The sequence below is a fragment of the Schistosoma haematobium genome, chromosome ZW, assembly GCF_000699445.3.
Source record: "Schistosoma haematobium chromosome ZW, whole genome shotgun sequence".
NCBI lineage: Eukaryota > Metazoa > Platyhelminthes > Trematoda > Strigeidida > Schistosomatidae > Schistosoma > Schistosoma haematobium.
The window spans coordinates 79813925-79830056 of record NC_067195.1 but is presented as its reverse complement, the minus strand read 5'-3'; the positions used below and the strand labels follow the sequence as shown (position 1 = coordinate 79830056).

At 36.2% G+C, this 16132-nt stretch overlaps 2 protein-coding genes across 3 annotated transcripts in view; one reads left to right on the top strand and one right to left on the bottom strand.

The window, feature by feature from the left end:
* The first annotated feature begins 66 nt into the window (after positions 1-66).
* DR1 (Down-regulator of transcription 1) lies at positions 67-5953 on the top strand. Its single transcript, XM_051212414.1, has 4 exons — positions 67-361; positions 399-632; positions 671-843; positions 2655-5953. Exons 1-4 carry the CDS (start codon positions 355-357, stop codon positions 2898-2900), a joined length of 660 nt encoding a protein of 219 aa, XP_051072597.1. The 5' UTR covers positions 67-354; the 3' UTR covers positions 2901-5953.
* Positions 5954-6062: 109 nt separating this feature from the next.
* The window catches only part of MS3_00004491 (uncharacterized protein), a 31239-nt gene continuing 21169 nt past the window's right edge, over positions 6063-16132 (bottom strand). The window contains exons 9-13 of one of the 2 annotated variants that reach the window (XM_051212413.1): positions 14960-15168; positions 13116-13464; positions 11232-11504; positions 9732-10037; positions 6063-8739 (exon numbers count right to left, since the gene is read on the bottom strand). In XM_051212413.1, coding sequence (XP_051072596.1) covers positions 8575-8739; positions 9732-10037; positions 11232-11504; positions 13116-13464; positions 14960-15168 — 1302 coding nt within the window. In that variant the 3' untranslated portion in view covers positions 6063-8574. Of the gene's footprint in view, positions 8740-9731; positions 10038-11231; positions 15169-16132 lie in introns of both variants that reach the window. The other variant, XM_051212412.1, reaches the window with a different exon arrangement.

Here is a 16132-nt window from a genome sequence, read left to right as displayed (position 1 = left end):
TCATTACCTGAGAACTAATCCCAATATCTTATACGTATCATGAAATTCAGAGTTTGGTTAGATTGAGTCAAATCTGAAGGTATTTTGTGTGCCGGGGAAGTGAAAAGAATAATGTTTGCGAGAGAAAACAGAAAACGAAGGGAAATGAGACGTCCGCTAACTAATCACATAGAATTCACTTTCATGAAATAAAGAAAGCACTATACGACAATCCATTTCGGGATAAGCATAGCATCAAGACAGTCTGGTAGTCAAACTAGAAGTTGATAAAGCAAGATTTCGAATATTCTACAATAGTTATCAAGGTCATAAATGATGAACCAGATACCGGTCATTTGAAACTGACCAATCGTAATGAGCCGTAAGTTTCAACACATACTCAACGTTATCATTTAAAGCTCATTCGGATGATGATGATTTTCCTGCTAAAGAAGAGGATGAAGTGTCCATTCCTCGCGCTTCGCTTAATAAGTTTGTCAAGGAGGTACTACCAGATGCACGGTTAACTACAGAAACACGTGATCTTCTCCTAAATTGCTGTCATTGTTTTATTCACAAATTGGCTACGGAAGCTAATATCGCATGTTCTAAAGCTAATAAAAAGACTATAAGTCCACAGCATATACTTGAGGGTGAGGGATATGTAACCAGACTTCATCGTACATTTCAGGTCTGGATGCCATGAACTTATCTTCCTATAAAGAACATGCTGAAGTGGCTTGTCAGGAAGCTAAAGAAGAAATCAAAGGTCGAAAAATGCTTAGTGCTAGTTATCGGTTTAAACACCAAGACAGCGAAGAGTTGGAAAGACTAGCTAAAGAACAACAAGAAATTTTCGAACAGGTATGGGATTCTGGTGTCTTGTTTTTTTCGTTCACAAATATTGTTTAGTAAAAAGTCTGGTCAAAATGTTTGTCTTGTACTTAATGTGATATTTTCTGTTTGACACAACAATATTGTCAAGTTTTTAGGATCACTAGTATATTCTATTGCTTTTTGTCACACAACAGAACCTGACAAAAATATGCGTCAGCTTAGCTTTCTACCAAACTAGTACTGTAGTTCATACCTCCACAAAACAGTTCTCGTACAAGAGTTGATGAATTTAACTCAAGACAGGTCGTATTTGTCGAGTCCATGTTTTTTACTAATTTACTTTAATGTTATCAAGCTTTGAAAAATAGGACGTTCAAACCAAGAGGATCTCAAGTTATTTCTTGGTCCTCTTATCTTCTTTTCACACTTTCTCAACCTAAGCGTAAGAAAAAAAGGCGGATATTATCAGGTCTAGATTCGCATCCTAGTTACCTGGGTCTTAAGGTATTTGAGTCGTCCACACATCGCATCCATTCTAGTCTTTATACACTCTGTAAATATAGTAGAATGGCTTTTTTAAGCTTGATAAATTCCAGTTTACCATCGACACTATTCCAAAATCTTAAGACACAATCAGATAAAAGTAAGCCTTGATCTTCATACTGTGACGTTTATGTCCTTTTCACAGAAAACTGACGGCGGAAATGTCTTGAGAAATCGCACTTATACCATTTATGCGTCCGATATACGTGGGGATATATTTGGTTGCATTAGACACTTGATATTGTCTGGTATTTCGTTCACATAGAGAACAAATGAATTTACTCTGATATTTGAATCAACAGTTAGGCTGGGGATCTTTTAATCTACATCAGTTTATATCAAAATGGAAATCGCACACAGTAATTGTCCTTAAGTCATTTAGCCTTGTTAATTGCACATATCTTTGATTGTTCTTATACGGAACTTATGTTCCACGACATTCGATACCTGACATGGCATAGATTTGTAGCTCAAGTGGATGATCATATGTGAAAAATGTCGAACACTTCACTTTTACCTGAAGTTTATGCTGATGGTGTTCAGAAAAACGATGAAATCTCCACGACCAAACCATCCAGCTCAGAGGGCAAAATAATACCTTTAAAAGGGATATTAGAGTCTACTTAACCAAATAATATGAAATCAACGGAAAAGCAGATGACAATTTGGTACAAAGTAGTAGGAAGTTAACTATTCTTTTAGCCTACATCACCTAACAAGTCTTTCGCTTGAGAGGAGTATTTTTATATCAAGACCATTCATTTGTGCGGTCTGTCAGGTTCCCTTTTATAAAACTAGATCATGGGATAAGTGTTCTCAAGTGTTATTTAGGGGCCAGGTTCCAATTAAATTAAGGATCTCAGAAAGTGTCACTCAAAATGATCTCTTTTTGATTGCCACAGAAAGATTGTGGTCTCCATAAACTGAAGTAATTGAGACTAATCAGACGGAATCATGATGGATTAGTGAATTTTTTAATATATCTGTCACTGACTAACCAATCCAGATCAGCAGTACATATATTCGTTAGGATTTATTGGTAATACTAGTGGAACCTCCAACCAACTGTGCTGGATCATTAAAATTATTTGCATATTCGCATTTCGACAGATTTGGGAATGCTCTTATTTTTGGAGTTTGGATGCTACGTTAGATACCAAGTTACTGATGAATCTGCAGGACTTGATAGCCAATTTAATTTCCACTTAAAAATTAGTTCGTTGTATCCGGTAACTGATCATAACTCATGGTTGTCCATTTGCATGTTTAACGATTAATTTTTACTTCTTTTAAAGGCTAGGGCTGATTTCATTGGGGAACGGTTAGACAGAGAAGACTTGTTGGCAGCTTCAAATTGTGCTGCATCAGACCTTAGTAACTACATGATCGGACATGGATTATCACAGTCTTGTAATTATCCAAATGTTAACTCTGGAGATATTAATTCAGCAACCGAGTCATCTACTTTACCTACAGCTACTGGATCCGGACGAATTTTAGGCTCTTCAGTCATTGGAGATGATGATAATTATGACGAGTAACTATCCTACTGATATGTTTTCACCGTGTCTGTAAATTAAAGTGATAACATTACTTAATGTATAGATTACTGTTATAACATATTTTGTTTTATGCGAATTGGAATGCTGGTTAAGTTGTCAACTTGTATTAAACAGGGTTAAAAACCGACTTCATAGATCAGTGTACTGATATTTTTATAAACATACGAAATTAAACTACTTGACTCAGTTACAGATTTAATTTCGAGGCAACCAACTCCGCCTGTTACTCTTCTACGACTGCTGTTGGTCACAAGCTCACAAAAAGGAGCAGGGTTTGGCGTGGCGTCAGCTTACCTAACCCGTAGAAAACAACCTTGCTAAACAAACGCTAACCAAAACAAACAAATTAAACCATTTAAAGTCTGCCCTGGGAGTTGAAGGAAAAATGATGAATACCGAAATTCTTCGGAAGTAACGAAGCTGATGCCCCTTCTAACAACCAGAGCAACAACTTATATGGGTACATGAAATGTTCGGACAATGTGGGAGATCGGGAAGACAAACCAAATAACTGCGGAAATAATGAGATACAACTTGACAATGTTCGGAATCAGTGAAACTCATTGAACCCAATCTGGACAGAATAGGATATATTCGGGAGAGATATTGCTGTACTCTGATCACGAAGAAGAGAATGCTCCACACAACTAGAGAGTCGCTCTGATGCTGTCCGAAGAACCACGGAAAGTCCATATAGGATGGGAATGTCATGGACCCAGGATAATCAAAGCATCTTTCAAAACAAAAAAGGGAATCACAATGAATGTTATCCAATGTTATGCGCCCACCAATGACAGCAACGAAGATGATAAAGATCAGTATTATGAGAGGTTGCAGTCATCATAGAGAAGTGCTAAGGAAAGCAATTGACCATCATGATGAAAGAACTAACCGGCCGTTGGAATGGGCAACAAACGGTATGAAGATATCATGGGACGATATGGACTGACTAGGAGAAAGGAACGAGAATGGTGAGAGATTTGCAAATCTATGTGCATTCTTGAAATAGTTATAGGCAGCACAGTATTCCCACACAAACGCATACAACAAACTATATGGGTCTCACCGGATCATAATACACAGAACCAGATAGATCATATTTGTGTCAATAAATAATTCAGGAGGTCAATGGAAGACTTGAGAACCAGGAAAGGAGCTGACGTTGCTTCAGAACACCACTAGCTAGTGATTGCCAAGGTGAAATCGAAGCTGAAAAAAATACTGGGCATCTGGGGAGACGGCAGTACAAAGGTTCAACAAAGCCTTTCTTCGACATGTTGACAAACTCAACCAATTCAAGATAGCTCTCAACAACAGGTCCCAGCACTACAAAATCTCACAAAGGAAGAAACTATGATGGAAGACAAGTAGAAAGGGATCAAAGAAGCACTACCTTCAGCGTATCGGGAGGTGCTGGACCACAACAAGCATCATCGTAAGGAAGGGATTTCAATAGAAGCACAGGACAAGATTCAAGAAAGGAATAACAAGAAGACAGCAATTAACAGCAGTCAAAAAGGGACACAGAAAGAGATAGTCAGGGCACAAGCTGAATACACAGAAACAAACAAACAAGTAAAGAAGAGCGTTAGAGCTGAGAAGCAGAAGTACGTGGAAGAGCTAGCAGCGACAGCGGAAAAAGCTGCAGGACAAGGAAATGTGAGACAACTATATGACACAACGAAAAAAATGGAAAGGAAATATTGTAGGCCAGAGTGAGCGGTCAAGGACAAAGAAGACAAGCCAGTCACTGAGATTCAAGAACAGAGGAAGGATGGGTAGAACATTTCAAGGAACTCTTGAATAGTCCAGCTCCACTGAGTCAAACGGACATCGAAGCAACACACACACACACACACCTTACTATAGATGTCACTCCACCAACGACGGGAGAAATCAGGATGGCTATCAGACAAGTCAAGAGTGGGAAAGCGGTAGGATCTGACAATACAACAGCCGAAGCACTGAAGTCACATATAGAAACAACTGCAAACATGCTTCATATGCTATTCAGGAAGATTTTGAACTAGGAACAATGCCACCGACAGACTGGAAAGAAAAGTAACTCATCGAGATACCAAAGAAAGATCTGAGGAAGTGTGAGAATTACAAAGACCTCACACTACTGTCGGTACCAGAAGAAGTTTCAACGGTGCTGCTGAGTCGGATGAAAGATTTAATAAACGTCCAGCTTCGAGATCAACAGATTGGATTCCGTAAGGATCGGTCGTACACAGACCAAATCACCATACTACGGATCGTCGTTGAACAATTAACTGAATGGAACTCGTCACTATACATCAATTTCCTTGGTTATGAGGTGTTTGACAGCGTGAATAGGAGGATCTTACGAAACCTTCTTCGACACTATGGTGTACCTGAGATCTATATATATCATACGGGATTCATACGACGGACTACACTGCGAAGTTGTGGATGGAGGACAGCTGACAGACGTATTCCAAGTGAGAACTGGGATAAGAAACGACTAATTACTCTCTCCCTTTCTGTTTCTTCTGGTAGTTGACGGAATTATAAGGACCTCGAGATCTGAGTGGAAGCACGGAATACAATGAACAGCTTGGAATCAATCAGAAGATTTGACCTTTCTATCACATACACACACACAAATGCATACACAACACGGAGAACACCAACCCAGTCAAACTTGTTGGAGAAACTCTGGAAGTGGTGGGAACTTTCACGTACCTTGACAGCATTACCGATAAACAAGGAGGATCAGATGCAGACGTAAATGCAAGGATTGGCGAAGTTAGGGCAGCATTCCTACAATTGAAGAACATATGAAACTCAACTGTTAACGAATATCAAATTCAGAATCTTCAATACGAACGTCGAGACAGTTCTACTGTATGAAGCTGGAACTTGGAGAACCACTACAACCATAATCAAACATGTATAAGTATTTATAAAAAAATTTCTACGTTAGACACTCAATGTCCGTTGGTCGGATACCACCAACAACAACCTATTGTGGCAGAGAACAAGCCAGATTTCAGCTGGAGGAAATTAGGGAAAGACGCTGGAGGTGGACAATACTTGCAATGAGGAAATCATCAAACTGCATCACGAAGCAGGCGCCAACTCGGAATCCTGAAAGGAAATGGAAAGGAGGAAGACCAAAGACCACACTGCGTCAGGAATCAGACGCAGACATCATAGGGATGAATATCAACTGGGATGGATTACCCAGGACAGAGTTGGATGGAAAATGTTAGCGAGCAGCCTATGCTCCTTCACGAGGGGTAACAGGTGTAGATAAGTAATCAGGTAACTGTTCCTTCTGAAACTGCTATCCCCTCCAATGAAAAAATAGTTCGTCCCTCAGATTTTCGAGTTAATTCTCAATGTGATCCATTTTTTAATTTGTAAGTACCGTAGAATAGGGATAAATATGGCTAAAAGCTTGTTCTAAGCTGTTGCTATGATCATGAGAAAATACCTTATTTCTAATCAGGGTTTGAGACTTAAAATATAGGGGAGGACCAGTCATTCGCATTACTATTGGATCATGGGAAGTAAACTAGCGTACAACCGTGTTCGCAAAGTCGATCCATACTTCGGTTACCATCAGAAAATATTTTCTCCCAACCTTTTAAATAAAGTATGCCTGTTAGCCTTAACACATATTAGTTCTACTATAGTGAACGAAAACACCAGTGGGAATAACCGGAAGTATTTGTACACAAAATTACAGAATCTCTTAGTAAAATTTGAGAACCATACAATAAATACTTCATTTGCAAAATGTCTATCAATCGTCCCAGACTTCGTTGTTCTTTCGTTTCCACACCAATCATTCTCTGTTCTCGTTCTCTTTCCTTCGATCTTCTCAATCTTTTGCCGCCAGGCATTTCACTTTCGATTGATGATACATACTACTTATATCTGTCGATGTCAGTGGCACACACACCAGACTAACAGGTATATATGACGAATAACTTGGAGTATTTGAATTTAACTGGCTAGTCTTCGTAATTTCGAACCAGTCATTTATTTAAGTCCGGATATCTCACTGTTAACTCTAATTCGGACACGTGCAATATTTATGAAACCCTAATAGTCTATTTGAACCGGAAAGCGGTTTATAATCTTGAATAATAACTTGAGACTAACTACTTATGGGCATCTATTTCATGATAATACTCATTCGGTTAGTAAATCTACATGATAAGCCCGAAACTTTTAGTAAGTTTCACAAAATATTATACCCATTTAAAAGGTTAATTTAAAAAAATGTTTAGACGTCTAAAACAAACGTAAGTTTTACTGTTGGAAGTGATAATCAGATTTGCGCCTAATATATGATGAATTATTCTCAATCTGTCGTCGTGTTTTGAGGTTAATAAATATTCACTTATACCAGTTTTTGTGTTTTTACTTTCGCGTCGTGGGAATTTCGGAGGTCCCTCGTTCCAAGTGTAAGTGATAAGCGTTTTCGACACAACAATCAGCGACGACCACATATAACAAGTAGCATTCAAACAAGTTATAACACTTCTAACCCAATTTAGCGGGTTAGTTATCTCGCCAAACTTCAAATGTATGTTAATCGAGTTGTCTGTTCTACATAGATTTTATACGGTGATTAATAAGTTATTATAAAAAGCGCCTCATTATTTAGGTAGTTGGTTTTCCTACATTTGTATGGTTTTCTCCACAGGAACGTCTCTATCTGGAGAAGTATTACGCATGTCTTGTACTGTCACATTCACATACGAAATCAAACTCCAGAGCTTCAGACTACATAACAAGCAAGATATTATTGACCCACTAAATCGAAATCTATTGCTTTATTTAGTATGTAATACATCAAAACTATCATTCAGCGTTAGATTTGGACATTTATTCTTATCTAGGATATGACTGACTTTTCGCGAGTTACGAGAGTTGTAATAAATCTCTGTGAAATTCACCTTCAGGCTATTAGTGGACAGTGTGCAGTTTTTAAAATTTGCCTAAAATAGTATCTAAATATCTTGAAATTTACTTTATAGACCATACCTCTATTTTATGATTTGTGTACGTACGTAAACAGGCTACACAAATCACATGACACAACTAATGTTCTATAATTCTTTCTGTAATAGAACAAAAACACTTGAGTTGCGTTTATCTCAATGGAATTACTAGTCACAACATTTATTACCACCTAAATAAGCCTTTCGTCTTGGCTGTCGTCGCTTATACTCACTCATGAGTTATATGTATACCTTTATCTGAAAAACAGTTTTACATTCACAATCCCAATTAATTCTTTTTTACAAATTTCAACAAGATGTGAAATAAATCTCATTATTCTAAAAAATACAGTACAAAATAACAAAACAGGAAACAAGCAATTCTATCTTAACTTATTACAATATACAGTTTAGTATTTAATTGTTTTCTAAAACGACAAAACATACGAATCAACAAACTTATACAATGGCATTGAACTAGTTTTTTTTTGAGAATAGTGCAGAATAATAATATCTCAGGATTGTTGATGTTGAAGACATTCCAAATAAATTCATTGGAATTTTCTGTTCCTCTTACTACCACTACTATTTCTTTTTCTTCAATAAGATCTTGGTGTTAATGTTGTCATTGTCATTTACTTAATTTTCTCTTCTTAATTCATGGAATTAATTTAAAACCATTGAGGCCGTTGTTGAATATGCTGTTCATGAAGATGCTGTAGTACAACTGGGTTTACATCAGATGATGATAATAAACAAATAAGGTCTGTGGGTGCTTCCGATTCTTTACGTGCTAAAGGAGCAGGTTTATCAAGTGGCAGTAGGGATGAGCTTAACTAAAACAGTTGAAAAAAATCGAAAAAAAAAAGATTTCAGTAGTTTATATTTGATATGCACAGACTACTACTACTACTACAAAGGAGAATAGTTTGAAAACACTTGTTTATACATTGTTTTCTGATAAAGGGGAGCGAAAGTTATCCCTTTCCGCCCCTCTCCCCCCCTAGATTACGTCTCATGATGAAGGTTTACCGCATAACTATGGTTACCACATACCACTGTGCTAAAGAACCTCGTACTAGGAGATTGCAGTATGAGTCCAGAGTAAAACTGGGTAAAATGGATGTGAATTTCTACTATACCAGATGAAAACCCAATATTTAGAACATATCATAGCATACAGATCAAGAAATTGAATGTTGCCACTAAACTGACTGAAAAAACAGTATCTATTAACGGAGGGAAATCTTAGCGATTGAATTTTAAGTAAATCCATTTCGTCTGACAATCTGGTTCGAGCTTTTTTAAGGAAATATAATCATTGCTACTAATTTATAATAATTGAAGGTAATCCGGAAGCGATTTAAACCGGAACTTCTGGTAATCATCAACTACTTCGTTGAAGTCAATGGGTGGGGAAATATAATCACAACCCAGCTCACATCTTCATAGAACCACTGTCGTTAGTTTGAAAAGCAGGTACTAGAATGCTAACCAATATCATATTGTCTGGTCAAAAGTATTGATCGACTCTAATGATAAAATTGTAGCAAATCTATATTTAGAAATTTCTGTCAACTGTCTAGGTTCATCTAACACCAACCAGAAGTGTAGCATGTTTTTGAGAGGTAAAATTCTTGAATTCAACACTTGGCTATCACAGTTTTAAATCTCACAGAGTCGCCTCAAAACTGTTAACGTATCCTGTTGGTGAGCACTGACCGATAGAAAACATAGATTTAGTGTATCCTTTGTTAATTGTCTCAAACTGCCTATTACTAATTCATCAAGTGATATTTACAGTTATTTTATGTACACAAAACGATACCTCTTTCTGCGTTTGGTGACCGTATCGACTTTTTAAAGCCTCTTTTTCTTGTAATTCTTTTGCTTGTAATAATTTAGCATATCTTGGTGGCAGATTTCGTTTGAATGTTGCGCTTAAGCTTAGTCTTGATAAAGATGTTTCTACTCCTCCTACTCCTGGCATAGGTAAATTTCCTCTTAGAGAACCAACATCTGAATTTCCACAAACAGTAGTGGGTATGGATGCTCCGGTGGAATCCAGTTGTTGCTGGTCGTCATTAATAATGGAATTAGTAGGCATATTGAATCGTTGTTGTCTAGCTGCAACCTACAATATAATGTTAGGTGAAAATTAACACACGACGTTATTCAACATTATTTGATTTTACGTAAAATGATTCAGTCTGAAAAAACGTACACTTGGTCAAAATCTCTGATTTTCATGTGGAATAATTATGAATTTGAAGAGAATTATCAATGGGAGGAATATAAGCATGAATCACGTTCGGTAGATGAAGATTTACGGTTGTATCAACCGGTTTGCTATACTTCTCTAATACCCTTACCCTCCTAACGTTAACACATTGTTTCCGAAATACGCGAGAAATGTTTTTGAAGACACTTATAATCAAAAACTAGTAATCTACGTATGGTATGTAGCTTTAAGGACTACGTTTTACTGCTACTGTAAAATAAATCAAAGAGAACTGATGCTAGGTATACCCACCCCTTTAGTTGGGAGACAGATATGTTTGCTATACCAAGTATGATGCAAGTTGGCAAAAGCTAGGCGAGCTTTTTGAATCCACGCTGAGATTCGTAATAAGTGGTCAGTAATCGAAAAAATGTATACATTATTTTACAGAAGACACATTTGATTTCTGATTGTTAAGAAGCATGGTAACTGTTACTTGGGATGTAGGGTGTTGATTATAATCTGTTCAAGTAGGGTCAACTGCTTAAAACCCATCTTTTTTCAAAATCTCAACAACTACAGAAAAATATATTTCTTACTGTTCAGGCTCAATATAAAGTACAAAATCATGTTCTGTTTAGCAGATAATCCTGCTTTCATATTTCTTGATTTAATTCGCATATCAGTGTCTGGAGTCTACTGCAAATACATTTAAGTATTATTCCTACTACCAAACATCGATAGGTTTTCGGAGACAAGCTTTCATGTATTATATTTTCTAGTAATTGGACATTTTTCACTCAAGTCAATTGATCAATTTGTATACCCTAGTATTCTATGTTTTCGTTATGTGAAAACGAAGCTTTTTGACTAAGATGCACACAATTCCATGGTGATAGAAGTAAATAAATATAAAGGATTGGTAAATAAAATAAACACAAAAGCTTGGAATATAGATTCAATCAGTGTCGTAAATCTGATATATTACAGTCATCAAAACACTCCAAAAGGTGCTGTGTAGATAGCTCTAGATAAGCATATCTCTGCAACCTTTTATACATGGTAACATTTAGTTAAATTTAGTGTAGGAAAAACAAACATACACACCTGGCTGGCTTGTTCTTGAATAAATTTAGCTAACTCTGCATTCATGATAAGTCCACCAGAGGTCCCAACATGAGATAGTAATGAGGAAGGTAGTGATGATGCAGTTGACGATACTACAAAATCGTTTGATGTAGTTACTTCGGGAGATGATGATTCTGTGGTTTGATTACTTATTGAATTAGTTCTTATTGTTTTATGATGGATAGTTACAGGGATATTAGATAATTGTTCATTGCCGTTACCACAAGGAGGAGCCGATTCAGGCAAATTAGGCTTCATATTTATTAAAAAAAAGAGAAATGGCAAATAATTAATATCAGATTCAGTTTTTTTACTTCTCATTAAAATATGAACACAGTAGTGAAATGTAATTTCTAGAAATGCTTATAAATATTTGAAGGTTTGATAAGACTAAACAATGTTAGACAATAAGAGTATCCGGTATATACTTGATATAGAACGGTATTGCTGTTAAGCGAAAAAACACATGAAGTGCATACATTGAACAGTCTATTAAAAAAATGAGTTGCGCTAAATGAACAAACTATCTAATTCTACCTATGGTGAAAAAATCTTTATGTCATCGGTGAAAAATTCAGGGAATTATTCCAAGTAATAAAGGTTGATAACCTTAAAGTTGAACTTTTAATTAACATTGTCCTAGTAATTGGTATATTTCGTATGTGGCTGGCATCGGGTGTTCACAATGAGCTTTTCATTTTATTTGGGACTAGTCAGCTAAGTGAACCTTAATCTCAGTGTCGATGTTTACATTGAGACTCAGACGTAGTAATGTTCACTTCGAACAGTCAAAATATTATCTACTGCGGAGGTATATTCACCTAACAAGTTCTAAATAGAATGGAATGTATCTTTTTTGTTCTGCATATCAAATATATTGAGATTTAAAAAATGACGACATATTGATGTAATCCATTTAGAATGCATATATGACAGCAGAGACCGATCGATTACAGTCTTGAATATCAACAAACGGAGGTTTCGAACTCTCACTAATAGTTGTTTTGATAAGCTTATTGTATTTGTAGTATTTTCGGCTGTAAGGTTCTTGACTTTAATTTTTTGCAAAGTATAGAAGAAAGTTTGGATTAGGAGTATCGTTGGTGAATACCTAAATTGCCGAGGAGTCCCATACTAGAACAAAACGGTAGTCTAACGCTCCCAGGTTTTCAGTGGTGGTCTAACATAGGTCGGTTCACGATTTCAATGAAGCTCAACAATCTCCGCAACTCTATACTGACGAATATCTATACGGTTAAACCAAAAGAGATAAACGAAGAAAAGCAGAATCGTAGAGGTCATTTCTTTGTAGATTGATTTATGGATGGGAGTTTCGTTTATTTTTTTACGATTAATTACAGAGTTTAAACTTGAGCATTTCTTTTCGACTAGTTATACCTAATGTATTTATATATCTGATGATCACCTATCCATTTTCTCCATAAATACACTTGATATTTTTTAAAATCCCTGATCTAAACAAAACATAACCTTGTAGATAGGCAAAGATGGATGCTAGCTAGCATGGGAATCCAGGATGTGCGTTTCGTCATACTTGGGACTCGTCTGCTGGACGCATCTGGATCACAGTGTTGCTGTTTATTTCGGGTCCTAAAACCGGTGCTTTTCACTTCGAACACCCAAATTTTGTAGGTGTTTCTCTTAGAAATTGCATATCAAGTACAGGTCTGTGTCCAACTACTCAGGCAGAAGTAAAAGAGGGTTCATACCTGTGATCTGGTTCTTAAAATCGGAGTGTTGTAACTGTTAAGTCATAGTTCCATCAACACAGAGTAATAGGAAATACAATAATAAAGGAATTATTAATTTTTAGAATAATGTTTAATCAACTGTTTTACTTACATTCAACATATCAAAGTTTATCGGTTTTTGTATGTCAGACTCTTCAAGATTAACTTGTTCATTATTGTTAAGCACAGCGTTAAAATGCACAGGATTAGTGTCGGTGTAACGTAGCTCTTCAAAGCTATTTAAAGTTGTTTTATTTGACTGAGTCTCTTTAATATTACTATTAATAGCTGTAATAGTTGTAGGTTTGTTAAGTACACTGAACATGTCTTTTAAATTGCTTGAGGAATGAGTTTTGTAACAGAATGAACCAAACCAGACAGTTGTTTCTGTGGAATCTGGATTTTTATCTCTAGAGTTCGGAATCCAATTTACTAGGGATGGGAACATTAGAGCTACATATCTATTTTCAGCAAAACGTAATAATATCAGATTAGAAAAAAACAACAGACAAAACACTTAGTGATAATAATGTTATTATGAATGAGCAAATTAGATCTCTAGCAACTTGAACGGATAATAAATATTTGTCCGGTCCTAGGTTGCTTGCAGACTAATTGATTGGATGAATCGCACATAAGTGCATAAGACCAAATTGCAAAACTAAATTAGTACAACGACATGAATGTATTGTAGGAAATATTTGTATCTCAGGACGAAGATGTTGAAGGTGTCTCTGAGCTGAACCAGCTCATATATATATATATATATATATATATATATATATATATATATGCAAGTTTGTACATGGTCGAACGAGTTGAGCTTGTGAATTAACTTGTGACTGACATAAAAATCGAGTTATTTTAAGCCTTAAGTCTGTGTGTAATTAATAAGTGGATCCATGATTAAGTATGGATAGTTGTATGTATTATATGCGCCATTTCGTTTGCGTACTTAAACGTTAATTGCTGAAATCATCTAGATACATATTTAGTTGAGTATGACTCATCAGCTTACATATTTGTTTGGATACACTCGCTTCTCTCTTACTGTTTGCTGGTTGCATATTTTGAGTTGTGCGCTAAAATAAAGTGTTCTGCCTCCAAGAAACTAGACAATGCTGAGAATCCTGGTAGTAACAGTCGCTGGGTTGATTGATATACAAAGTATGAGAATAATTGAAAAAACACATCCGCAACAGAAATCGGTGAGCTGAACTCAACAGACCCACAACTGTGGTTCTGAGACCCTTACAGGGGGATTGGAGAGGCTAATGGCACCCGCGGACGAAGTATAACAAAAATGTAAAGAGTTGTTACTCAGAGGTATGATTGAAAGTAGTGAATAGTACACGAAAAAAAAACACATATATGAACGAGGAAACATACACGTAGTAATGATAAGAACGACAAGTGATACGATGATATAAAATAAAACAGATTGACTAAAACAGCATCGATATGTTTATTGCAGTAATTTTATGCAAGTGTTATGATTCTTAATACTGACAAATAATATCTAACAATATCTATGAATCAATATAATAATAATAGTAACAACCTAATAATAAGATATAATTTACAAACAGAATTGGTTCAGCGTGTGCCGACTTTTAGATTTCAATAGTATTGTAAAGAGTTGCGTTTGGTTTGGACGCTTAACAAACCAATTTCTATTGGGACTGTCTTTGCAATTATTACTATACTTTGTATATCAATCGGTCAGACGATCATTTCAATAACTGTAAAGTAATTACTAACTTACAATTGTCTTTTGAGTAAACACATATGCGAAGATGCATTTTATGTGTACTGGTAATCAAGAAAAATGGAACATATATATTGCTTTTTTCCTACCATAGTGGTAATTTAAAATCCAAGAAACAAAAATTTGCAGAACATTGTTTACATTAAACATTTAGTGAAACGTTTTTAGAAGAATGCACATAAACCAACCGAGCGGATGTTAACAGGCACAGGACACGTTCCAATCCAACTTCTTTGGGCTTTGGAACACTAGTTTCGTGCATATTTTCGTTGTTTGGAATTATTAATTCATCTAGTTTATCATTGGAGAAATCAAGAAGGAATGGATGTACAGGATTGTAATCTGTTGATGAACTACATAATGAACGTTGTGTTGGTATATGAAGTGGTTGAAAACCCTGTGAATATTAGCAAAAAGAAACATTAAGACTTCTTTGCTGAAAAAAATCAGGAACTGAGCACAAGTTCTTGTATTCAAATTTAGATTATTATTTTTTGTCCAGGCCTAGCTACATTACCCAAATATTGACACACTAAAATAGGTACGTGAGGAATATACCTTAAACTTGTAAATTAGGAATTAATATATGGACATTTTGGACACTAAACCACTTCTACACAATTCAAATGACTTGATCAATAAATAGAAAAAGTATTTGTAACAATCCAAAAACAATAGATCTTTATTACTCGAGTGAAACCTTTCTACTTCTATACTTCTCAGCCGTGACGGCTCAGTCAGTCAGTAACAACGTAGAACTTGGTACGTACGTACATCAGTTTGAGTTGCCATACCACATTAGCACAGAGATGCAGTTGTCAATTCAAATCCCGTAGTGATAGAGTATAAGCAGTAATCGGGAAGATTAGGGTTTGGAGATGTTGTTTAAAGAGTATAATCCAGTGAAATAAATTTGGAAAGAGGAATAAAGGGATATGAAGAATTTAGAAGATTAGAATTTTGGAGAACACAAAGAGTGGATTCACCTGCGCCATTGCAAACGATTTTGAGCCATGTCATTCAGGGTCTCTAACCATCGGTTTCTATCATCTCGCGGTCCCCAACCAGGTAGTCTACACCTACCAACATGACTCAGTCTACTTGTCAGTGACTTCATGGACTTGTGCCATGTTTTGGTCTGGCCACCCCTAGCTTTCTTCCAGCCTATTCCTATACCGCTGAACATCGCACGTCGAGGAAGTCGGTCGTTGGGCATACGTAACACGTGTCCCAGCCATCTCAACTGATGAAGTTTCACTACTTCATCAATCGATTTGCCATCCTTACCTAGTACCCGTTTCCTAACAACTGAGTTACTTACTCGATGGTCTCAGGATATACGAGCAATGTTTTGAAGACAT

Bases quoted from the DNA above. Each gene is read 5' to 3' on its own strand.
- DR1 (XM_051212414.1), top strand. The intron at 633-670 runs GTGAGGGATATG...CGTACATTTCAG, and splicing joins TCCACAGCATATACTTGAGG to GTCTGGATGCCATGAACTTA. The intron at 844-2,654 runs GTATGGGATTCT...CTTCTTTTAAAG, and splicing joins AACAAGAAATTTTCGAACAG to GCTAGGGCTGATTTCATTGG.